Here is a 19,199-nt window from a genome sequence, read left to right as displayed (position 1 = left end):
AAAAAAGTCACAAAACACAAGGCTTGTGGGGGACCATAAGTGCATGGCTTCCTCCAAATGCAACATCAAAAGAAAGTCATGTGACTCTCTTTCTCATCTCACCCACCCGTCATCCCTCATATTCCTCATAACCTACATTATCTTTTGTTCTTTTAAAGATAGAGAGAGGATATGGCTTTAGTCTCATTAACTTTAAATTAATCCAAAGATGCTGCTTCTTGTCAGAGGCTTGATCTAATCTAACCTTCTTACTGGTGTCAGCCGCGCATCAAAAGACACCCTTGGGTGTCTTCACAATATTGAAGCATGGAGGGGGAGGGATGCAGGAAACAGGAAAAAGAGGCCCAAAAATACAAATAGAAAAGGAAAGAAAGAGCATAGAGGCAACTTATACTCTGATAAAAGTTGTTGTGATTTTGACATCTGATTTATTTTCGACCTGTTCGCATCTCTTATCCTCTTTAGTAGGTCTCGGGTAGATAGAAAGGCACCAATACACGCACGCTGAGTCACTCTTTACAGCAGTATCACAACGTATATATAATATTCTTGTTTTTGTGTCTTTTTTTTTTTGGCATATATACCCTGTATTAGTATATTTCAGGTCAACTCTTATGTAATGGAAACTTAACAGGCTCAGACTAATTCAAATTAGAGTAACATAGACACCTTTCCCCGGGGGGGGTGACTCTGGCCCTTTGTGCTGTTGTGTTTTCCTATCTTGAACTCAAACCAGCAATTAAACTAAAACAATTCTCTCAACATTTCATCTAAGCACTCCGGGTTTGTTTTTGTGTCCATTTGTGACAGGCAAAATAAACCAATTGATTAACATACTCCTTTCGGGTCTGATCACATCCAATTAACTGTTAACCAATCCTCGTTTCTTTCTCTCTTTATTGGCCATACGAATTAAACACGTGTATGCATTGAAAGTTCATTGTTTTGTCTGATATAGTATAGAATAAAGATCTATTTTATAATATAATTTACTTTATAAAAATAAATTTTACACTTAGAACCAAAAAAATATAGCATCGACGTGAAAATGAAATAGAAAGAGTGAAATCACAGTTACATCTTTTCCCGAGCTGCGATAGTAAAATACGAAAATGATAGTAACGTAATTAATTTTTTTATACAGCCGGAATGATAGTAATGTACTTAATAAGATGACATGAAACTTGAAAAAAAATTTTGGAAAATTTTTTTGCAGGTAGAAATATATATCCTCCAGTACTGTGATCAAGAATCGAATCAATGAATTTAAATTTGACTAAAACAAGAAAAAAGGTTAAAAGATTAAAAAAAAAAAACGAAAACACGTTGTGATCATGGGGTCGGCAAATTAAAAAAGAAAAAAAGCAAAGTCACCCTAAAAAGTTTGTCCGCCAAATGAATGTTTAAAAAAAAAAACAATCAAAGCAGTAATGAGCAAAAAAAAGATAAATCCTTTTGTGACATTGCGTGAACAAACCGAAAGGCATTCCATGTTCCAAAATTTGGATCCGAATGATTTTGATTCATTATTACATGCGGTGGTGAAAACAAATGCTTGGATGTAGCAGGTTTCCAGCAAGCTTTTGGGTGAAAAAGCATTAATTAAATAATAAAAAGCGATGATGAAAGCAGCAAACTCATGACTTTAACATAGGCCGGACCATAAGCTTCACGAGCTCATGTTACCCAGTTTTAACTTTACCACTGAAAAATGACAACCTCAACAGAACTCATTTCTTGTAAGGCCCAAATTAGTCCAACATTCCCAATACACGTCACATCAATCCTCATTATCACCATCATGTCTTCCCTCCCTTGCTTATGTCTCTACCCTACCCATGCTCCAACAGTTGTTTTGTAAAAGCAGGCATATTTTAAGATTTGTTTTTCCTGATTTGATGTTTCCTTCATAATTTCCCCTTGCTTTAGTCTTGAGTACGACGACCCATTGTATATGAGCTATAACCCGATCTACCCGGACACCCTAACCAAATTTCTACGGGTTTTATTCTCTCTCGTGCAGTTCAGAGTTTTAAATTATTTAGTTCTTACAACTTAATGTTTAAGGATCCGATATTAATTTTAGAAAAGAACAACATCTAGAGAGAATGCCCTACCTATCGTTCCACCCGAGCCCAAGGCAGCATCCGACATTTTTGCCAGTTCCATTTACTTAAGGCTTGCGAAATAAACTTTCATAACGTTTTATCACAGCTCTAACGAACATTCAAATATTATTATGAAAACGAAAGAGCTGCCTTGCCGCATATTTGTGATGTAAACTGCGATCAGAAGGATTACTGCAGAACGGCGAAAGTGAATTTACATTTGACACAATGATTTATACAGAACACAGCCTAAATTTCCGATACAAAACATCTGCATACAAGGGAATTCAAAACACAGCCTTGAATATTTCCTGATACATCCCAGTTTTTTGTCCATCCTTTGTTGCCCACCAACATCGACCAACTCATTTAGTGGCCGAAATTACAGTAACGTGCAAAGTTCACTTTCGGTAGGTTTCAGCCGGCGAGTACTTGCTATAGAGTTCAAAAGCGATAAACCCGGCATGACCCAATTGTCCCCGTTGCTGCGCGAAGACTGGTTCAACATCGATCAGAATCACCTCAGGAATATTAAGTGATTGTGTAATCTGCCAAAAAAACAGGTAAACAAAGCACAGTATAACGTTGGACGGTAAATTTGACACCCATCTCCCGAGAGTATAAACATACTTTGCAAAGCGAAGACAACTGGTTGAGAATACCTAGATATGAAAATCACCAAAACCAAATATCTGAGTCGTGCAGCCATTCTAGGCTGATTTCAACAGCTCTTTCAGAAGATGCGGGATTTTCAACCTCGAAACTCGGTGCATATGGTGGATCAAGAAGAGAAATATGGCCAGAGTTATTCTTAAAGCGATTTGACGGATAAGAAACCAGAAAGGGAACTACTACTTATCTAATTAGCATACCATAATAACCTAATGCACTTTCACAGTTATGGAGATATTCAGCGGTTCATGTAACCCTAGGCATACATATGAAAAAGGTAAGCGTGGATCTACGTCCTTTGAACCCACACATCTAGGTCGACAGAAGCCCGTGAAAAACCATGGGGCGAAAATAAAAGAAGCAAAAACGAACCAGACATGTTAAAGTGAAAAGGGCAAGTATCGCACGCCTGCCATAATAGAATTTGGAACTCAGATGGAAAAGGAATATACGACTATGCGAACAGTGGTTTATTAAACTTGCCTCTTACTTTAAAGTTCAAGTGCTTGTGAATGAAAGGAAGGAACCGGGTCCCCAAACAGGAAAGAGTGAGGCTGTCACAGCATGACCTAGTCAGGATTAGCATTCTCCATCTTTCTCACTAACCAAAGCTAGATCATGCTGGCAGCTTCACTTTTTCCTTTGTGAACTTCCCTCCTTCATTAGCGACCATACGACGCTAGACATCTCATCCTTTCTTCCCACAGTAGGTGAAAAGAACTATATAGGCAATACTCGCAACAGCCACTGGCATGCTTCAACAGGACTCGTGCTAGACAGTCGAGCGAGGCGGGGCAGAAAAAGAAGTGAAGGTAGAGAATATATATATAGAGTGGGAGAGAGCGAGACCATCGATAAAGGGAGGGTTAGGTTATTAAAAGACAGAAGCCACCTAGTGAACCAGTAAAATAATGAATGAAAAAAGACGCAGAGGACAGTGAAGTGAAGGAAGAGGGAAATAAAAGAAGAGCTAAAAAAGCTAAAAAGAGAGAGAGAGAGAGGGGTGATGATGACTGTGAGGAGTTGTCTTAGGCTCAGAGAAGATAGAGTCATAGGGCGGCATGGCAGTGGCAGTGATGAAGGCGGATCCCTTCATCCTCTCTCTCTCTCTCGAGTCCATATGCGGCTCCAATCCCAGTCTCTCATCATTTCACATCTATGAACCCCTCATTATTAGTACATAATTAATATTAATCGTGATTTAAAAAAATAAAAATCCATGTAAAAACCAAGACATGAAATCACCTTATGGAACTTGCAAGAAGATGCGTGAAAGATGTTAGTCACATGGATGGAAGAATAACAATTAATTAAAATAACTGCCAAGGTGAAGGCTGTGCAAACAACAGAAGTGTACTACTGTGGATGCACATAGTCTACAATTATTGGGGTCCCAAGAAAAGAAAGAAATGGGAGTTGGTGAGAATTTCCATGCAAAATTTGGATGAGTAGGGGAGGTGTTGGGCTGTGGACTTGCTCACCCACTCACTTGTCAATTCATGTTGCGGGTGACTTCAATGTAATTTTCCAGCCATCGAGAAAGAGGGAAGTCGCAGCCAACCAGACCTCACACACTACACGTACCACGTCCTTTTCCTGTTGTTTGAAAAATGAAATTGTACCATCACTGAACCCAGTCCTCCTCCTGAATCCCTCTTTTTATTTATGGTCAACCGAGGCCCAAGTCCCATCCCATCCACGGCTCTATTGTGAGTAAAATAAATAAAAGACAGCAGGACGAGTTGTTTCGGTGGGTGTTTCTGGTTTGATGCTTTTTGTGAAGAATCACAAGGGGATCGAGAATATGAAAGTGATCAAGGGGTCATTATGCCGGGAGGATTCTTTTTGGGGTGATACGAGCATGCGTTGTGAGAGAGGATGGTGATTTTTGTGACAGCTAAGTTCTGCGGACTCTGATTCAGCCTCCTGGGGTTATAGGTTCCTAGGCCTGTAGTATATGGACAACCCCATTTAATTATCCAGTTGGCACTTCCCCTCTTCTCTTCCCTTGCCATTCAATTCAATCAAAGAGAATCTACTTGCAAATAAATGCCTTTATTTTTAGCAGCGGCAGTCGTCAAGACTCAAGGGGCTCTGCTTTCTTACTTCGTTTGCTTTGGTTTTTGAGTCCCTGCTGTTTGGTTTACTGCCGGAAATGCATGTCTGAAACAGAGCCAACGGTGAAGCCGAAGCCTATGGTTTGCCTTCCTGTTCGGAAACACATGAAAATGCGCAGACGCCCAGGAAGGCCCTGCTTTATCCGCTGGTTTCTTAGGTGTGCTCAACCATGTACTTGCAAACGAATTGGTAATTCCAAGCAAATTCAATCTGACATGTTCTGTTCTGCCACATCCGTCCTCCAACTGCTTCTACAAAAGCATTGCATATCATAAACTTCTATGCCTTGCGATTACTGACTCTAAACTCTGATTAGCGGTGACAATGTTTGACAACATTCGCAAAGGGATCAATTACTGCACATTTAACGGTTTGTTTAAAAACAAAAATGAAATCAAAATAATTTCCTTTGTTTTCTTTTGAAAAAAGAATGATCGTTCGGCAAATAGGACAGAGGAAAGGGACCGATTCTTTTCGTTTGTAAAGAGAACTTTTGAGTCCGTATTGTAATGCAAGTTCGCACCTTGCAATACATAGCCACAGCAACTGAATAATGTTCGGACCGGAATAATGTTTACGTCCTTTCATTCTTAAACCCTTTTAATAATGTTTACCAATTAAATCACCCAGTAATTTCGTAATTCAGAACTATTAGATGTACTGTACAAAATACAAAGGTTAAACCTAACTATATTTTGCCTTTTGGTTCTCGCTCTTCTCAAAGCAATATCATACCGACGTACTTAGTGAAGAAAATAAGAGTGCGAGAACGCAGGAAAACATTATTCTGAAAATAAAGGTCTGTATAATTTTAACTAAACTTAGGGGAAGTCTATATATAATGTACTCGCCATTTTATCACGTAAGAAAGTAATTTCGATTTGAGGATTAGGATTTGCAACAGGGCAATTGGGGTAACTTATATTTCACTAGGAATCTGATTAGTTAGCGGTTATTTTTACCCCCTTATCATGTACTATTGAATTAATCTCAATTTTAACAATTTTGTTCCTTTCATTTTATTTCTCTTCCGCTCCTGTACCAAACTGGTGAAAGAGCATAACTTCGACCTGTAGTAGCCCACTAAGTGGATGGCATTTCTAGCCCAAGCCCATCTCTGCCTCATTTGAGCTCTGCTGAAGTGTCCAAAAAAGAACCATCCCAATCCAATTCCTTAGTTAAGTCACCAAAAGCCTTCAGGAAAAAAAGGCAACGCGCTCCACCGAAAACAAGACACAACACCACAGCCTAAAAAATACAGAAGCCAGCACCTCCAAAAATCTAAGGATAGGCTCAAGTCTTCAACAAAACAAGTCGTGAGGCGCACAGAGACGGATTATCTGCTGATCTAACAATCAAAGCCATCAAAACTCAGACAATGAACTCCGCCAAGCAAATTTAATCTCGTCTATGTAAATACCTTATATCAGAGACTAAATATGCCCATTCAAATTAGAGACATGAAGGGTTAAAGAAGGCAAAAAGGAAGCCTTTAGAAGGAAATTACAATCTGCAATGTAGAAAATAGCTTCCTCACAGATGAATACCATATACTGAACCTTATCAAGGTTTGCAAGTTGCAACAAGGCGGAATGCGTACCTACTATTCCAACTAATGATGCCACCATGAATGAAGACTTCTCTAATCTTGTTAATAAAATAAGTTGTCAGAAAATAGTTCAAGATCTTGCAGTGAAGAAGTACCAATTTACCTGATTCATCAGCTTCCTACGTTATTCCTCTGACACCTGCGCCAACTAAAAAAGCTGTAGGTCAATACAAGGCCACGGGCTTCTCAAAATGAATTCAGGAAGAACAACTAGAAAAATGGCAGCATTGATGAGGGATGGTCCCGTTGATAATCCATTGAGGGATGTGATAGCCGAAACTAGGGAATTACTCTTTGGCGACTGGGAAGTTCAATTATATCATACTGGCAGAGAGATTCTTAGGTGTGCTGACTACATGGCAAGGAATGGTCACGATCACCACCAACTAATGCTTGTGCCGTCGATTCCCCCCCCCCCCCCCCCCCGGCTATTTGGAGATGATTATGCGAGATCAGCAAGAGGATTCTTAGCCTTAACCTTTTGAGTGGATTTAGGATCTTTTCCTTTCTTTATTTCAAGCTCCGGCTTGCCACTGTTATGCCCCCAAAAAAAAAAAAAAGGCAGCAAGCAAATGTTCACTTTTCAAGGCAAATCAGGAATGCTGAGGGCGAAATACTTTCAGGCATCAATCAAACAAAGTTGAAAGTTTTGTATCAATTACAATTCATACGGGAAAAAAAGGGGTCAGGAAAGGCGAAATTGTAAGTACAAGCCAATGTCTACGTCGAAATGATAACCAAAGAAAAATGCATCTGCACAATGTCCCTGTTCAAAGACGATTGAAAAATTCTTGGCTTCTCTTAGTATCAGTAAATAAGTCTATGACTACTGTGTTCCACAAGCAGAACAATGGACTCTAGCCAAGTTAGTAAGTAGAGGCGTTGGAAGTAATACGCCGATCAGCATAAGCTACTGCGGGTTGCGCTTCCACGATCAAAATAAGCCACAGTTATTTGGTCCCCTGTTGCTGCTCGCCCAGGATGCACTGCACATTCTCGTCCGAGCCAAGCAGTTCACTTGCCTTGTAATTTGTCACCCCTAATTTCGTACCATGAGACAAGCGTGCGGAGCCCATTTGACCCATCATCCGCAAACTCTCTTCGGGAAATGATGCCAAGTGAATCGATTTCAAAGCTTCCTTCAAATTCAACCCTCTTTCCCTAACTGCAATCCGTGCATCCATAAAGGGAGATAAACACTTGTCCCTGGCAAACCCAATACATTTCTCCTTCGCAACAGCAAAGCAGCTTTCCATTTCGCTCTCTTCGCATCGCTCTCGCTCTTTTAAATCGGTAGGTTTGGCACCCATCAGGGCCTTCCACCATGAAGGCTTACACTTGCTGGAAGCGCTGATGGCACACCCAATCCTGGCCCCCTCTTGACATTGTAGGATGATTTTGCGCTCGCAGGCTCTGTATGAGGAAATCCAAGCATGTGAGTCTCTGAATGCAAGTACAAACGAACCGGCCGATGGATCGTCAGATGGACCGGCTGGTAACGGTCCACGTAGCAAGGGGATCGGCCTGTCGAAGTTTATTACAGTTGAAGACGGAGAGTAGTCGTCGAGATCATTGGCTGCGGATGCATCCATTCCGATTTCCGAGCATTCGAGATTTTTAGGGTTTGGATAAAATCATGTGTCAATTTTAAAAAATAAATCTCAAATGAGATTATCCCAAAAAGCAACTTTGAAATTTAAAGTTCCGCTATGATACCAATCTCTTCGTGCTCGGTCGTGCGACGGTTGCCGCCGCCCAGCCACCCTCCGCGTTCTCTGATATACTAGAACCCGCGAATCATCTTCTGGTTCTGGTGATGTGGAAACGCGCGAAGCGATGTTAAAACGTAAAATTGGTTTATGATAATTTTTTTTGAAAAAATATTACAAGATAATAAATATATCTTTATCTTTATTATAAATATATTTACAAGATAATAATAAAGGTTTATCTTTTAATTAATAAGCATATTTATCACAACCGCAGGAAAAATATATACGCTATTCAAGATATAGGCTTTTCAATTTTAAAATTGTATTAGAATTTGTTAGGAAACTTAAATAAGTAATTGAAACTTGAAATTCAAACTCTTTATTTTCAAATAAATAATTTTGTTTAATAATATTTTTTAATGAACATTTTTAGAATCCGCGGAAGAGTTTTAGAATTGAAGGGGAATAAAGTTCTTTCACAACAAAAATTGAAGATGGGAATGAAATAAATAATTGATGTTGAAAATATATGTCTGGCTATGCTGAAAATTTTCATATCTTGCAAAAAAGTGAAAATTGTTCTTGCTCCGCATAATTTGAATGGTGAGAAAGTCGGTTAATTTAATCAATAAAATGCACAACATGGTGATGAATCTGTGTCTTGTCGGCTCTTAAATCAACTGAGCAAGGTTTTTGGATTGGGAAAAATATTACCAATTTAAGAACATTTAGGGTTTATTTGGGTGACTCCCAAAACCATGGTTTGGGTGGAATGTCATCCAAACAGTATCAATTTTGATGCCATAATCTGAAACCATGGTTTTGGAACCCAAAACCATGGTTTTCGGAGAAGTGAATCCATTCTACTTCTGACTCAAATTGGAGAGTATGATTGTGTCTGTCAGAGTATATCTCAACAATAATATGACTTTAACATCCCTTAATTAATTTTTTATAAACATATTAATCTTATATCTTATAAATATATATACACATATTAATTATTTATTAATTATATTATCTTATGTATTATTAATTATGCTGGTAAAAAATATATTATTAACAATTTTATTCCTTCAAATTAAAGTATATCATAAAATCTATCTTTTATGTAATTATCATATTAATTTATGTCTTTTTTAGTGATTTGTATATATAAAAAGTGCTTCTGATAACAACTATCCAAACACTCTCACTTTTCAGAATCATTTTTTTACAAAATCTATTCTTCACAGAATTTATTCTCTCCAGAATCTATTATCCAGAAACTATTTTCCAAACCATAGTTTGGTTTCATCCTAACACCCCCTTAATTATGGTATGATACAATGAAAGGAAGGATTTACAGAATAGGTTGGTGGGGCTAATTTTCAGCCAACACAAGTTTACTCTTGCTATGCACGGTGATTGAGATCAGTTGGCCATCATCATCCTTGCAAATTCTTCATAGCTAACCAGACCATCCCCATCCAAATCCGCCTCTTTAATCATCTGCTCTGCCTCTTCATCCGTGAGCCTCTCTCCCATGTTCGTCATCACGTGCCTCAGCTATCAAACACCCTAAACTTAGTCCTCAGTGATATTCTTGGACATTATTAAACAGGCAAACGTTGCATGCCATGCTTACCTCGGAGGCAGAAATGTATCCGTCCTCATCTCTGTCAAATACCTTAAACGCTTCTTTTAGTTCCTCTGTCAGATTTTCCTGTTGGAACTTAAGGTAATCTCGTCAGCCTCAACGTCTCAAAGCTTCAAAATTCTCTGGATACAAAGCAGTAACTAGTTTTAATTTGGATCTTACCTTCATTTTCCTGCCCATTATAGTCAAGAACTCCTCAAAATCTATACTCCCATTACCATCAATATCCACTTCAGTTATCATTTCTCGAATTTCTTCTTTTGTAGGATTTCCGTCTAGTGACTGCACAATGGAAGCCATTTCATCCACTGTAATAAATCCTAGACATCACCGGCCAATTCATATCAGCAAAACAAGTTATGTTCTTTGAAAATGTGAGAAGAAAAGGGGTAAAGGAACACACCATCAGAGTCCCTGTCAATGAGGCTAAAGGCTTCCCGGAAATCAGCGACCTGATCCTCTGTGAGTGAATCCGTCATCATCTACTCTGGCCGGGAGGAAACAAGGAAACTGATAAGTTGCTTCTCAATTGGCTTCTTGCTCGGATAGAAAGAAGAAGAAGGAATTTGGTGTATAGTTTTGAGGAGCTTGCTTCGTTGGCTTTCTTATAGGCGCACGAGTTGGGCAAAACTTGTAATTCCAATAGTCAAGGCACGCAGGAGGAAGAAACTCCAATTCAAAAAGCAGAAACTTTTCCGGAATTACAAGAGCATCGGCAATCTACTATTGGACAAGGAAAATTTCAATTCGACTGTCCGGACCTGCCCCACCATTTATTCTCAAAAGTCAATAGAATTGTGACTTTCGGCTTCCCCACCCACCACGTGCCACGGAAGTGATCATGGGCTTCCCCTTCAACCCCAAGAAATTACGCATACACACTCCCTGATGCTTGTCTACTCTGATATTCCCAGATTAATTAACAAATGTTTAAACACAGAAACGCTGGTATGAATATGTAATTACAACCTGAATTAGGTGACGAGGCTAAGCGTGTTGAATGTTTTTAAGATGTCAGTATTAAGCTCTGACCAGTTTAGTTTCATAGAAAGATGGCGTATCACCCAAGATTGACTTAAATTTATGTTGCTGGAGTTGTCAAAACAGACGTTCCATTCAATGCTTGTTCATATTTTGTTATTTTACTCGTCAGATCAAGAAACGCCTGGGGGGTTATATGAAAAAAATTACGTATTACGTTCGATAATAGTTAACTAATTTAATTTGAGTAGATTAAAAAAGTTTGTTGATTTAGTTATTTATAATAAATAAGTGTTGTCTTTCTTACAATACTCTTATTGATCATGTATATTAGTTAGAATTACTATTTGATGAAATATTAAACATACACTACCTCCAGTTATAAATATAAGAACTAGTTAACTAATTTGAGGAGATAAAGAAAATAAATTTAGTTAATTATAATAAATATATGTTATCTTTCTTAAAATATCTTTGCTAATCAAGTGTATTAGCTAGAACTACAATTATTAAAAATACTACCTTAGGGAAAAATAGATAAATATGAGAGATAGAATAGATTAGAGTCTTATATTTAAGATCAAAATAAAAATCAAACAAGGTCTTATATCAAGAATCGGAGGTATGCAACTATTATAAGCACTACTTTGAGAAACATGAATGAATATAAGAGACAAGATAGGTTAAGATCTTATTTATAATCAAATTAAAAGTCAAACTAGCTTTTGTATTAAACATCGAAGGGTAATATAACATTGATTTTGCACGCTATGCGCCCACGCAACCCACAATTGGCTTTTGTTTATGGTATGAAGCGAATAAGTGCCCGCATATAAACTGATGACATGGGGGCTGACAAAGAGCGGGAAGTTTCTCTCATCTCACGTTCTGAACTTCGGAAGTGTCAAACATCTTGACTGTTCTAACAAATGATGGCTGCAAATATAGGGTATCGTGTTTATATATATATATTTGGTCGAACAAGTTAATCCGAGTTCAGCACTAAAGAAATTAACGTTCAAACAATGTGTCGCCATTACATGCGTCACAGAAGTGGTCAAATAAGTGCAAAAGCCTACGGCACCAGCTTCATTCTACAAGGTTGACTTCTTTTTCTGTGATTCTGATAGTCAGCACGCAAAGCATAACACACACGAGAGCCGTTTTTGGGACACTGTATCTAAATGATTGGGCGGGATTGACCCAAAACGACAACACTATTGCTTTCTTAGCTCTCTGAGAAGATTTCTATACACAGCAATATTTGAACTGTGTCCACTGGTAACGCACAAACAAGTCAATAATTAGTGAAATAATTGATGGGGTCGCATCCACACGAAATTTGTTTGCAAAAAGGAAGCAGCTCATTTTAGCGACTATCGGCAATATTTGGATCCGTTGCTTGAATCCTAAAAATTTATAGATTTGGAATCCATTGGTTTTGAGCTCTTGGTTCTGTACTAGTGTGCTTGTTCACCAGCAGCATGTTTGAAGTCATCCCAGAAAGCCAGGCTAAATGAAAAAAATAACTAAAAGAGATAACATCTCTTGTCCAAAGCATGATATCATGAACAGTATGTACAAAATCTCAATGAAAATAATAAGACGCGTGTTTGGGTATCTGGATGCACCATCTGTGGCATCCCCTCGACTTCTAGAATAAACGCAGCCCGAGGAGTTTGGGAAGGAATTTGATTGTGAAAACGATATCCAGACCTTCGTTGTGACGCATACAAAGAACGCTGAAATGGAAGAATGTTCAGCCATACTTTACCCGTAATAACCTAATCTGCGTGATAGCAAAAGTGCCGAAGCCAAATTTGAAAGTCCCACGAAAAGTCTCGCTATGCTTGCAATACGGGCTAAAGGAAATATTGGATGGGCCACCTCAAATGATGCTGCTATTGGACCAGGTCCATCATGAAAGCTACCTCACACAAACTGTTCCATGTCATGAGCCAATAAATTAATATTTTCATAATTACATAATTATTTACTTAAAAATGACAAAAACTATGCTTTTGTATGAATACATCCATTCCCTTTAAAATAGTTTTTTTTATTCTTAAAATATATTATAAGCAATTATTTTATAATTACAATTTACAAACAAAAATCTGATTTTCAGTTCTGTAAAATTACTCGTCCTCGGTCCTCTCAATCAGGCCGAGCCACCCAATCTCAAGGCAAACGGCGTCTTTACGCCGCCGCCACCTGAAAAACCTTTTGTTGGATTTGTTTATCAATTGTTAACATTTGCAGAATTTCAGTTTAGACAAATAAATACTTTAATATTTTTTGCCCTGAAAACATAATTCTGTTTAAAGTCGCTTCTCATAATCTCACATGCAATATTAATAGCCATATTATTTATCAATTATAAATAGGACGATCTAATTTAACATCATAAATGATGTATGGTAAACGTGGGGTTGGTTATAAAAATGATTGCCGAGATTATTTTTAAATTTTTTAAAGGAAAGAACGTAATTCCAATTATCCAAAAAAATCATATAAAAATATTAAAGGCTCGCATTTTCATACAAAGAAAACCGGCTTTCGAAGAACAGAAAGTAAGGTTTGTAGTAAATACGCTGTATTTTGCTTTTGCTTTCCCTTCTTTTCCAGCTGTGTGTGTGAGAGCGGAAGAACATTCGAGCGCGCTTTCATCTTGTAGGAGTATGGATTCAATGTCGAGTGTCTCTGTTTAAATTCAGATCTATTAGTGAAAAAAGAGGGAGATGTTGCTGGATGAGCCTACTTGGGGTCATTTATTGCAGTCCCACTGATGGCGTCTGAAACGGCGTCGTCGTCTGCCGATGGAGAAGCCGTTGCTTCAGTAGCTACGCCGGCTGCAGTAGCAGGGCCTGACAAAAGAGGCAAGCATCGGATTCTTGCGGAAGTGAAGCGTCTTGAGCAAGATACCCAATATCTTGAGGTGATCTTTCTTTCTCAGTTACTCTTCATTCCCCAGCTTTAATTTATTTTTATATTTTTACATGTCTGTATTTATCAATCTGTTTGTGTAATGAAATCTGTTTCGCTACACATGCTGTGTCTCTAAACGCCATACTGAAGCTTGACCGTTCTTGGGTCTGTCGGAACTCACTTTTCCCGAGTAGTACGAGTTTCGACCAAAGAGATTCCTTTTGTTGCCGAGTTAAGAGCTTGACAGTTTTGGTGATACTTATGCTTGAAGCCCAAGTATTTCCAGTTCACTGAGTGGGCGTTGAGGTGGATAAGTCTTAGACTAATAGGTTCTTGGAAGGGAAAGGGACAAAGTTGTGTGCAAGAGCTTCTAGAATTTGCTTCTTAAATAAAGATGTAATTATAGGAATTCTCAACTTAGATTATGCTGTCATTATATATGGGATACAAAAGGGTGTTAAATTTTCTGGGATTTGGATGAAGATAAATTGTTGAACGGAATTTATTGGTTATCGGCGTGTAATTATGAAGTTTCAGGCTATAGTTCGCTGTGCAATCTGGTTAGGTTTTCCTGTCCCAAAAAAAAAAAAATCTGGTTAGGTTTTCGGTTTGTCGTATTAGGTTGAGATTTACTAAAGCACACCTTACATCCCCAGGACTAGAAAGGAGACATATCTGAACACGGACCTCCTTATGGTGCGCAATTAATGTGCTAAACATATGAATGTTCATACCATGGTCGAACAAGTCGAATGTTGAATCCAACAGTCGACTAAAAGAGATTTTAAATGTCAATTGATTACTCCTCAGCATCTTGTGGGTACCATCCGTAAGTCCCTGTGACTATGGCATCTAATTTGTTAGTCACGCAAATCCCTGCTAGCTTGTTTAGAAATTTTAAATTACCAGTGTCATCAGCATGACAGGGCTCTTAGGAGTCGTATTTATTTCAGAAGATACATTTTCAAATGCCAAGGAATTCTCATTCTAGCTGTTTCTTTCAGATTTCACGTTCTTGATAATTCACTGTGGAGAACTCTCAATATTTGATGCCTGTCTATGGTGATTTAAATGTAAAATTGCCGTTCTTAATATTTTTACCATATTATATACTCATAATCCTGCATTTTGTCAGAAAGGGTACGGTTTGCTGATTCACGACTGGATCCTCTATGATGATGACTAAAAATTTTATAAGAAATATCGTGCCTGAACACCACATCAAACAAGCATCACGGTTTAATAGTTTCAAATATTTTATATGCGGTTGTTTTTCCTGCCTGGCATGACGTACTTTGATGATTTGAAGACTTAAAATGCTATTTTCAAAATACACCAACTGCGGCACCGCTTTTTGAGGTGTAGAAGAACCAGATTTGGTGCATAATTCGCGTATACAGAAATTGACAGCAAAAAAATTCTTGAAAAATATGTATATAATCTTTTTTGTGATGAGATATTTCATGTATTTCCTTGTTGGTTCCCATTTGAAATGTAAATGGATAAGAGGATAAAAGACGATCTGTCTAGTGTCTGCCATTTGACTTCCAAGCAAAATTGTGTGTAATTTTCAGTTTTTAAGTTCCATAAATTCGACTAACTTCTCATTTTTGTTAATAATGGTTTACCTTTATCAAAACCTAATAATAACTAGGGGTCATCCTGCTTTGCGGAACTTTTCCAGTTGCTTAATTTAATGTACTGAGTTGATTGTTTTCTTTTAGTATATGCTTCCATTTATCTTCTGCAAAAAGGCCTCTTTTCATTATGCATCATAGACTGCATTGGACAATCCTAATTTGTTGTGTTTTTTCTTGTATTCCATCCAGGAAGAACTGGAAGTGCTTGGAAAAACCGAAAATGTGTCAACTATATGCAAGGAGTAAGTACAAAGACTGTTATCTAACATATGGGAATATTTCTTGGTACGATTAACTGTCTAACTTGAAGAAGTTGCTGTTGGCTTTGCCCACTAAGTTGTAAATCTGAGTTTCTTGGTTGATAAGCCTTTCCAACTTGTGGGATGGATGCTTCTCTCAAAAACGGTTCATTTGGTATGTCAATAATTTAGGATGCAATATTATTGCAAGGCTTATATCATTATATGGTTCCTCTGGACATGGTGCAGGTTACTGCAGAACATGGAAAGTAGGTCTGATCCACTCCTCCCAGAGTAACTTCTCAAGCCTGCATCATCATCACTTCTTATTCTATCTCGCCACCTGCATTGTCATCATTTATTTCTTTTCCTTTTTCTCTTTTTTGAACAGAATTCGTGGACCTGTGAACATGCTGTGGGATAGATGGTTTGAAGGGCCTCAGGATCCCCAATCATGTAGATGTTGGATACTTTGACAGGAAGCAGTCCTTCATTTGACTAGCCTGGCAAAAAGAATGCCTCATATGACTGCGTAACATAGACTCTGTTACTTGGTGCTGCATGGATCCATTAAAAAACTGGTGTGACAAAAAAAAATAAAAAATAATGGATCCTTAATTTATTACAGGAGATGCTGCTTCCAATACTGGTTTTGTAAATCACATTCATTAACTGAATTCAAATGATTAGAAGGATCACTTTTTGTGCTTATCATCTAACCAACTGAGAATGCACGCCAGTGGTGTGTGCACACAAGACTCGACATGGGGATGGCATATTTTGCACCCTTCAACCTTAAAGTGGTGGAATTAGGAAAAGTTATGAGCGAATCAGGCCAAGTCATTGTTAAATTTGAATGACCTGGTGTGAAAAAAAATATATTAGAAAAGGAAAATGAAACTGAGGGAAGAAGAGGGTAATAAATCTTGCAGGTTGTAAATATCGCAGGCCCTTAGTTAGCATTAGATCGGAGTTCATGCCTATTCCTGTTGTTTTTAGTCATCTAAATTTTCTTCACAGGAAGTTAAAAATTTGGGCACCTGATGGTGTTTATGAAATATTTAGACTCTAAAAATGAATATAAATAAATAAAACCGGAACAGCTTAAATTTTAAGCAACCCTTTAGACGCGGGAAACGAAGCGGGCTCTGATAAAAGGGTAGCGGATTTTCTTGTGTCTTTATCAGCTGTTAGCCTCTATCTCGAAATGGAAGATCGATGATATTTCAGAAGTAGAAGACCAACCTGCTCGGCAATAATTAATTGTAGGGCATGCCCATCGGGACAAAGAACACCAGTCAGAGTTTGAACATAACAGCGCGGAAAACGGTCTCCGTTCCCCTTCATTTTCAGCAAAAAGCAAATTAAATAGAGAAAACAAAACCAGAATATCTCATTTTACCACAAGTTGACTGAAAGAAAACAAAGACCGTTGCATCATCGTCGTCAGCGTCATCGAAGTTAAGAAATTAGGCTTATGAGTGAATACAATAATCCCATAAAATTCATGGGAAACGCCAACACATGATTATAGTAGTTAGTCTGTGTCTGGGTACGAAGTATGAAGCCATGTTGTTCGCAGCCTCCGATGAAGTCCCCCAATAACTAGGCACAGATGAGTGCGAAGAAAGCATGTGAGACTGGCTATTATCGAAGAGAAAGGCCTTTGCTTTTGCCTTTTGGCCACCATGGGTACGCGTCTCAAGTAAATTATAAAATTGAAACGTCCCTCTCTCCAATCACCCACCCATATGCATAATTTTCTATTACTTTCCCCTTACTTTCACTTAACTTTGTCCTCCCCTTACCTCCGTGGCATAATAACATAATCCAAATTTAGGGTTCTATCATGTTCTTTAATCCTCCAATTGCATTGAAGAAGGAGCCGAACGAGTATAACAAGCTCCAGCTACAGCTAGCATCACTAGAATAGGTTAGTAGTTTATTGCAATTGGCTAATTAATTGCCTTCCGTTGAAGGAAAATACCACCCGCCGAAGATATGTTTACGCTAATTAATTAGACTTAATTAATATTGTTCCATCTCTACTTTGGGTTAAACCTAACCCTAACCCTAACGCTGACCCTGCAATGTAATGGCATATTGGCACACAATCATCCGCTTAGCAGTCACCTTCAGTGTCTTTCTTCTCTGGTTCTACTGGAATGATTCGTATGCCTATGCTTTGGTCTATGCTGCTAGACCCATCAAGCCGATTCTTCCACTTCTTCCACCTTATTTAATTAGTTATCTATATAGGCCATGTATGGGTTGCCAATGAGGATTAATAAAGTTTATACTTTGATTATAATATTAGGCCAAAGCATATATACATATATATACACGCCCCTACCCCAGATAGTTTAACATTGACCTTCTATTCGTATTTAAATTAAAGGGCCCATTAGTAGTTTCGAACGTGTTTTTATGTAATCTTGAGTAGTTTGGGAAAGATTACTTCATCAAATATCAGTGGCTCCACGAGGTGTGTTTTGGGCAACAGCACTTAAGAAATTGAAATTATGGATTAAGCTAAAATTGTAAACCTGCAATAAATGTGGATTTAATAGGGGGAGAGTGCTGTTAATTGAATATGATAATGGCCTCAATTAAGTTGCTTATTTATGGTAGTCTAGCTGTAAGAGCTGATATAGGAACAAGAAGGATCTAAAGCGAAAAACATACTGATTTATTGTCAACTCACCCGCATGTCATGTGCATAGACTCATCTTTTCTTCTTTTTTTCTCTTATCAGTTATCATCATCTTTTTGTTCTTTTGTTTATCTCTTTCATGACAATGAGAAGCAAAAGAGATGCAAACGCATGTGATTGATAGGATGCTACCTTTATTTCTCTGGATAATCCCAAATCGGCCTCTCTTTTAGGATTTAGATTGTGCATGCATGATGATTACGCTATAGATACATCTTATAAAACCATCTGTGAGGGATCAACAATGTGGTGGCAAATTAAAATTGCAGGGACTAAAAAGAAGGGATTAACCTTCCCCAGAATAGGACAAAAGATGCCAAGCGCACATTCACATGAAAAGCTCTAACAGTTCTATATTCAATTTTACTTCATATCTACAAGAACATGGCTTGATTCATTCTCTTCTGCATATAATCATCCTTGTCATGTGGCACACATTCTCTTCTTTGACTTTGACTCTAATATAGCTACCGAAAAGATAAGCTTCAATATATCGTTGAATCTTCAAAGAACAGTTTAATTACGAAAACTGTGTATGCATGATGAATGATTCCTTGTTGCCGGTTGTCTGCAACATTAAGTAACTAGAGACTTAAGCAGGATTGTAATAATTCATTCCTGATTTGAAAGAACTAACAGCCTTGCTTTGGCAATATAGCTAGCCAATTTAATATATCAAGCCACAGTGCAAAATGAAATAGCGACGGGAGTGGCATTAAAAAGATGCCAAGATAAATAAACACAAGGAATTCAACAATTGTTTAGGAAGGGGTGTATATTTAATTATTTATATGTAAAAGAAACAAATAAAAGTGCATGTGAATGGGGGATAGGAATATA

At 37.9% G+C, this 19,199-nt stretch overlaps 3 protein-coding genes and 1 long non-coding RNA gene across 6 annotated transcripts; 1 reads left to right on the top strand and 3 right to left on the bottom strand.

The window, feature by feature from the left end:
- Positions 1 to 2,297: 2,297 nt before the first annotated feature.
- On the bottom strand, positions 2,298 to 2,827 carry LOC114759260 (uncharacterized). Its single transcript, XR_003741896.1, has 2 exons — positions 2,771 to 2,827; positions 2,298 to 2,656 (listed from the first exon to the last, which is right to left on the bottom strand). It is a non-coding gene; the product is annotated as an uncharacterized LOC114759260 (long non-coding RNA).
- Positions 2,828 to 7,110: 4,283 nt separating this feature from the next.
- On the bottom strand, positions 7,111 to 8,279 carry LOC114759247 (uncharacterized). The gene has a single exon (XM_028948389.1). It carries the CDS (start codon positions 8,097 to 8,099, stop codon positions 7,458 to 7,460), a length of 642 nt encoding a protein of 213 aa, XP_028804222.1. The 5' UTR covers positions 8,100 to 8,279; the 3' UTR covers positions 7,111 to 7,457.
- A 1,217-nt stretch (positions 8,280 to 9,496) lies between these two features.
- On the bottom strand, positions 9,497 to 10,522 carry LOC114759248 (calmodulin-like). Of its 3 annotated transcripts, none has more exons than XM_028948390.1 (4): positions 10,262 to 10,522; positions 10,021 to 10,178; positions 9,847 to 9,933; positions 9,497 to 9,767 (listed from the first exon to the last, which is right to left on the bottom strand). In XM_028948390.1, the coding sequence occupies exons 1-4, from the start codon at positions 10,338 to 10,340 to the stop codon at positions 9,633 to 9,635; spliced, it is 459 nt and encodes a 152-aa protein (XP_028804223.1). In that variant the 5' UTR covers positions 10,341 to 10,522; the 3' UTR covers positions 9,497 to 9,632. The 3 variants fall into 3 exon arrangements, with proteins under 3 accessions (XP_028804223.1, XP_028804226.1, XP_028804224.1); XM_028948393.1 differs by having other exon boundaries at positions 10,021 to 10,166; XM_028948391.1 differs by having other exon boundaries at positions 9,847 to 9,924; positions 10,262 to 10,521.
- A 2,880-nt stretch (positions 10,523 to 13,402) lies between these two features.
- On the top strand, positions 13,403 to 16,360 carry LOC114759249 (guanine nucleotide-binding protein subunit gamma 1). Its single transcript, XM_028948394.1, has 4 exons — positions 13,403 to 13,777; positions 15,597 to 15,649; positions 15,896 to 15,940; positions 16,038 to 16,360. The coding sequence occupies exons 1-4, from the start codon at positions 13,628 to 13,630 to the stop codon at positions 16,120 to 16,122; spliced, it is 333 nt and encodes a 110-aa protein (XP_028804227.1). The 5' UTR covers positions 13,403 to 13,627; the 3' UTR covers positions 16,123 to 16,360.
- Positions 16,361 to 19,199: the final 2,839 nt, after the last annotated feature.

The sequence above is a fragment of the Neltuma alba genome, unplaced genomic scaffold (assembly GCF_004799145.2).
Source record: "Neltuma alba isolate B1F8T4 unplaced genomic scaffold, ASM479914v2 tig00010802_pilon, whole genome shotgun sequence".
In the NCBI taxonomy this organism is placed as follows: domain Eukaryota; kingdom Viridiplantae; phylum Streptophyta; class Magnoliopsida; order Fabales; family Fabaceae; genus Neltuma; species Neltuma alba.
Note: the sequence above shows the minus strand (reverse complement) of the source record. Positions and strands in the feature narration are given on the sequence as shown.

Bases quoted from the DNA above. Each gene is read 5' to 3' on its own strand.
- LOC114759247 (XM_028948389.1), bottom strand. From the start codon at position 8,099: ATGGATGCATCCGCAGCCAATGATCTCGACGACTACTCTCCGTCTTCA.
- LOC114759248 (XM_028948390.1), bottom strand. From the start codon at position 10,340: ATGATGACGGATTCACTCACAGAGGATCAGGTCGCTGATTTCCGGGAA. The intron at 9,934-10,020 runs GTAAGATCCAAA...GATTACCTTAAG, and splicing joins TAATGGGCAGGAAAATGAAG to TTCCAACAGGAAAATCTGAC. The intron at 9,768-9,846 runs GTAAGCATGGCA...GGTGTTTGATAG, and splicing joins GATACATTTCTGCCTCCGAG to CTGAGGCACGTGATGACGAA.
- LOC114759249 (XM_028948394.1), top strand. From the start codon at position 13,628: ATGGCGTCTGAAACGGCGTCGTCGTCTGCCGATGGAGAAGCCGTTGCT. The intron at 13,778-15,596 runs GTGATCTTTCTT...TATTCCATCCAG, and splicing joins AAGATACCCAATATCTTGAG to GAAGAACTGGAAGTGCTTGG. The intron at 15,650-15,895 runs GTAAGTACAAAG...GACATGGTGCAG, and splicing joins GTGTCAACTATATGCAAGGA to GTTACTGCAGAACATGGAAA.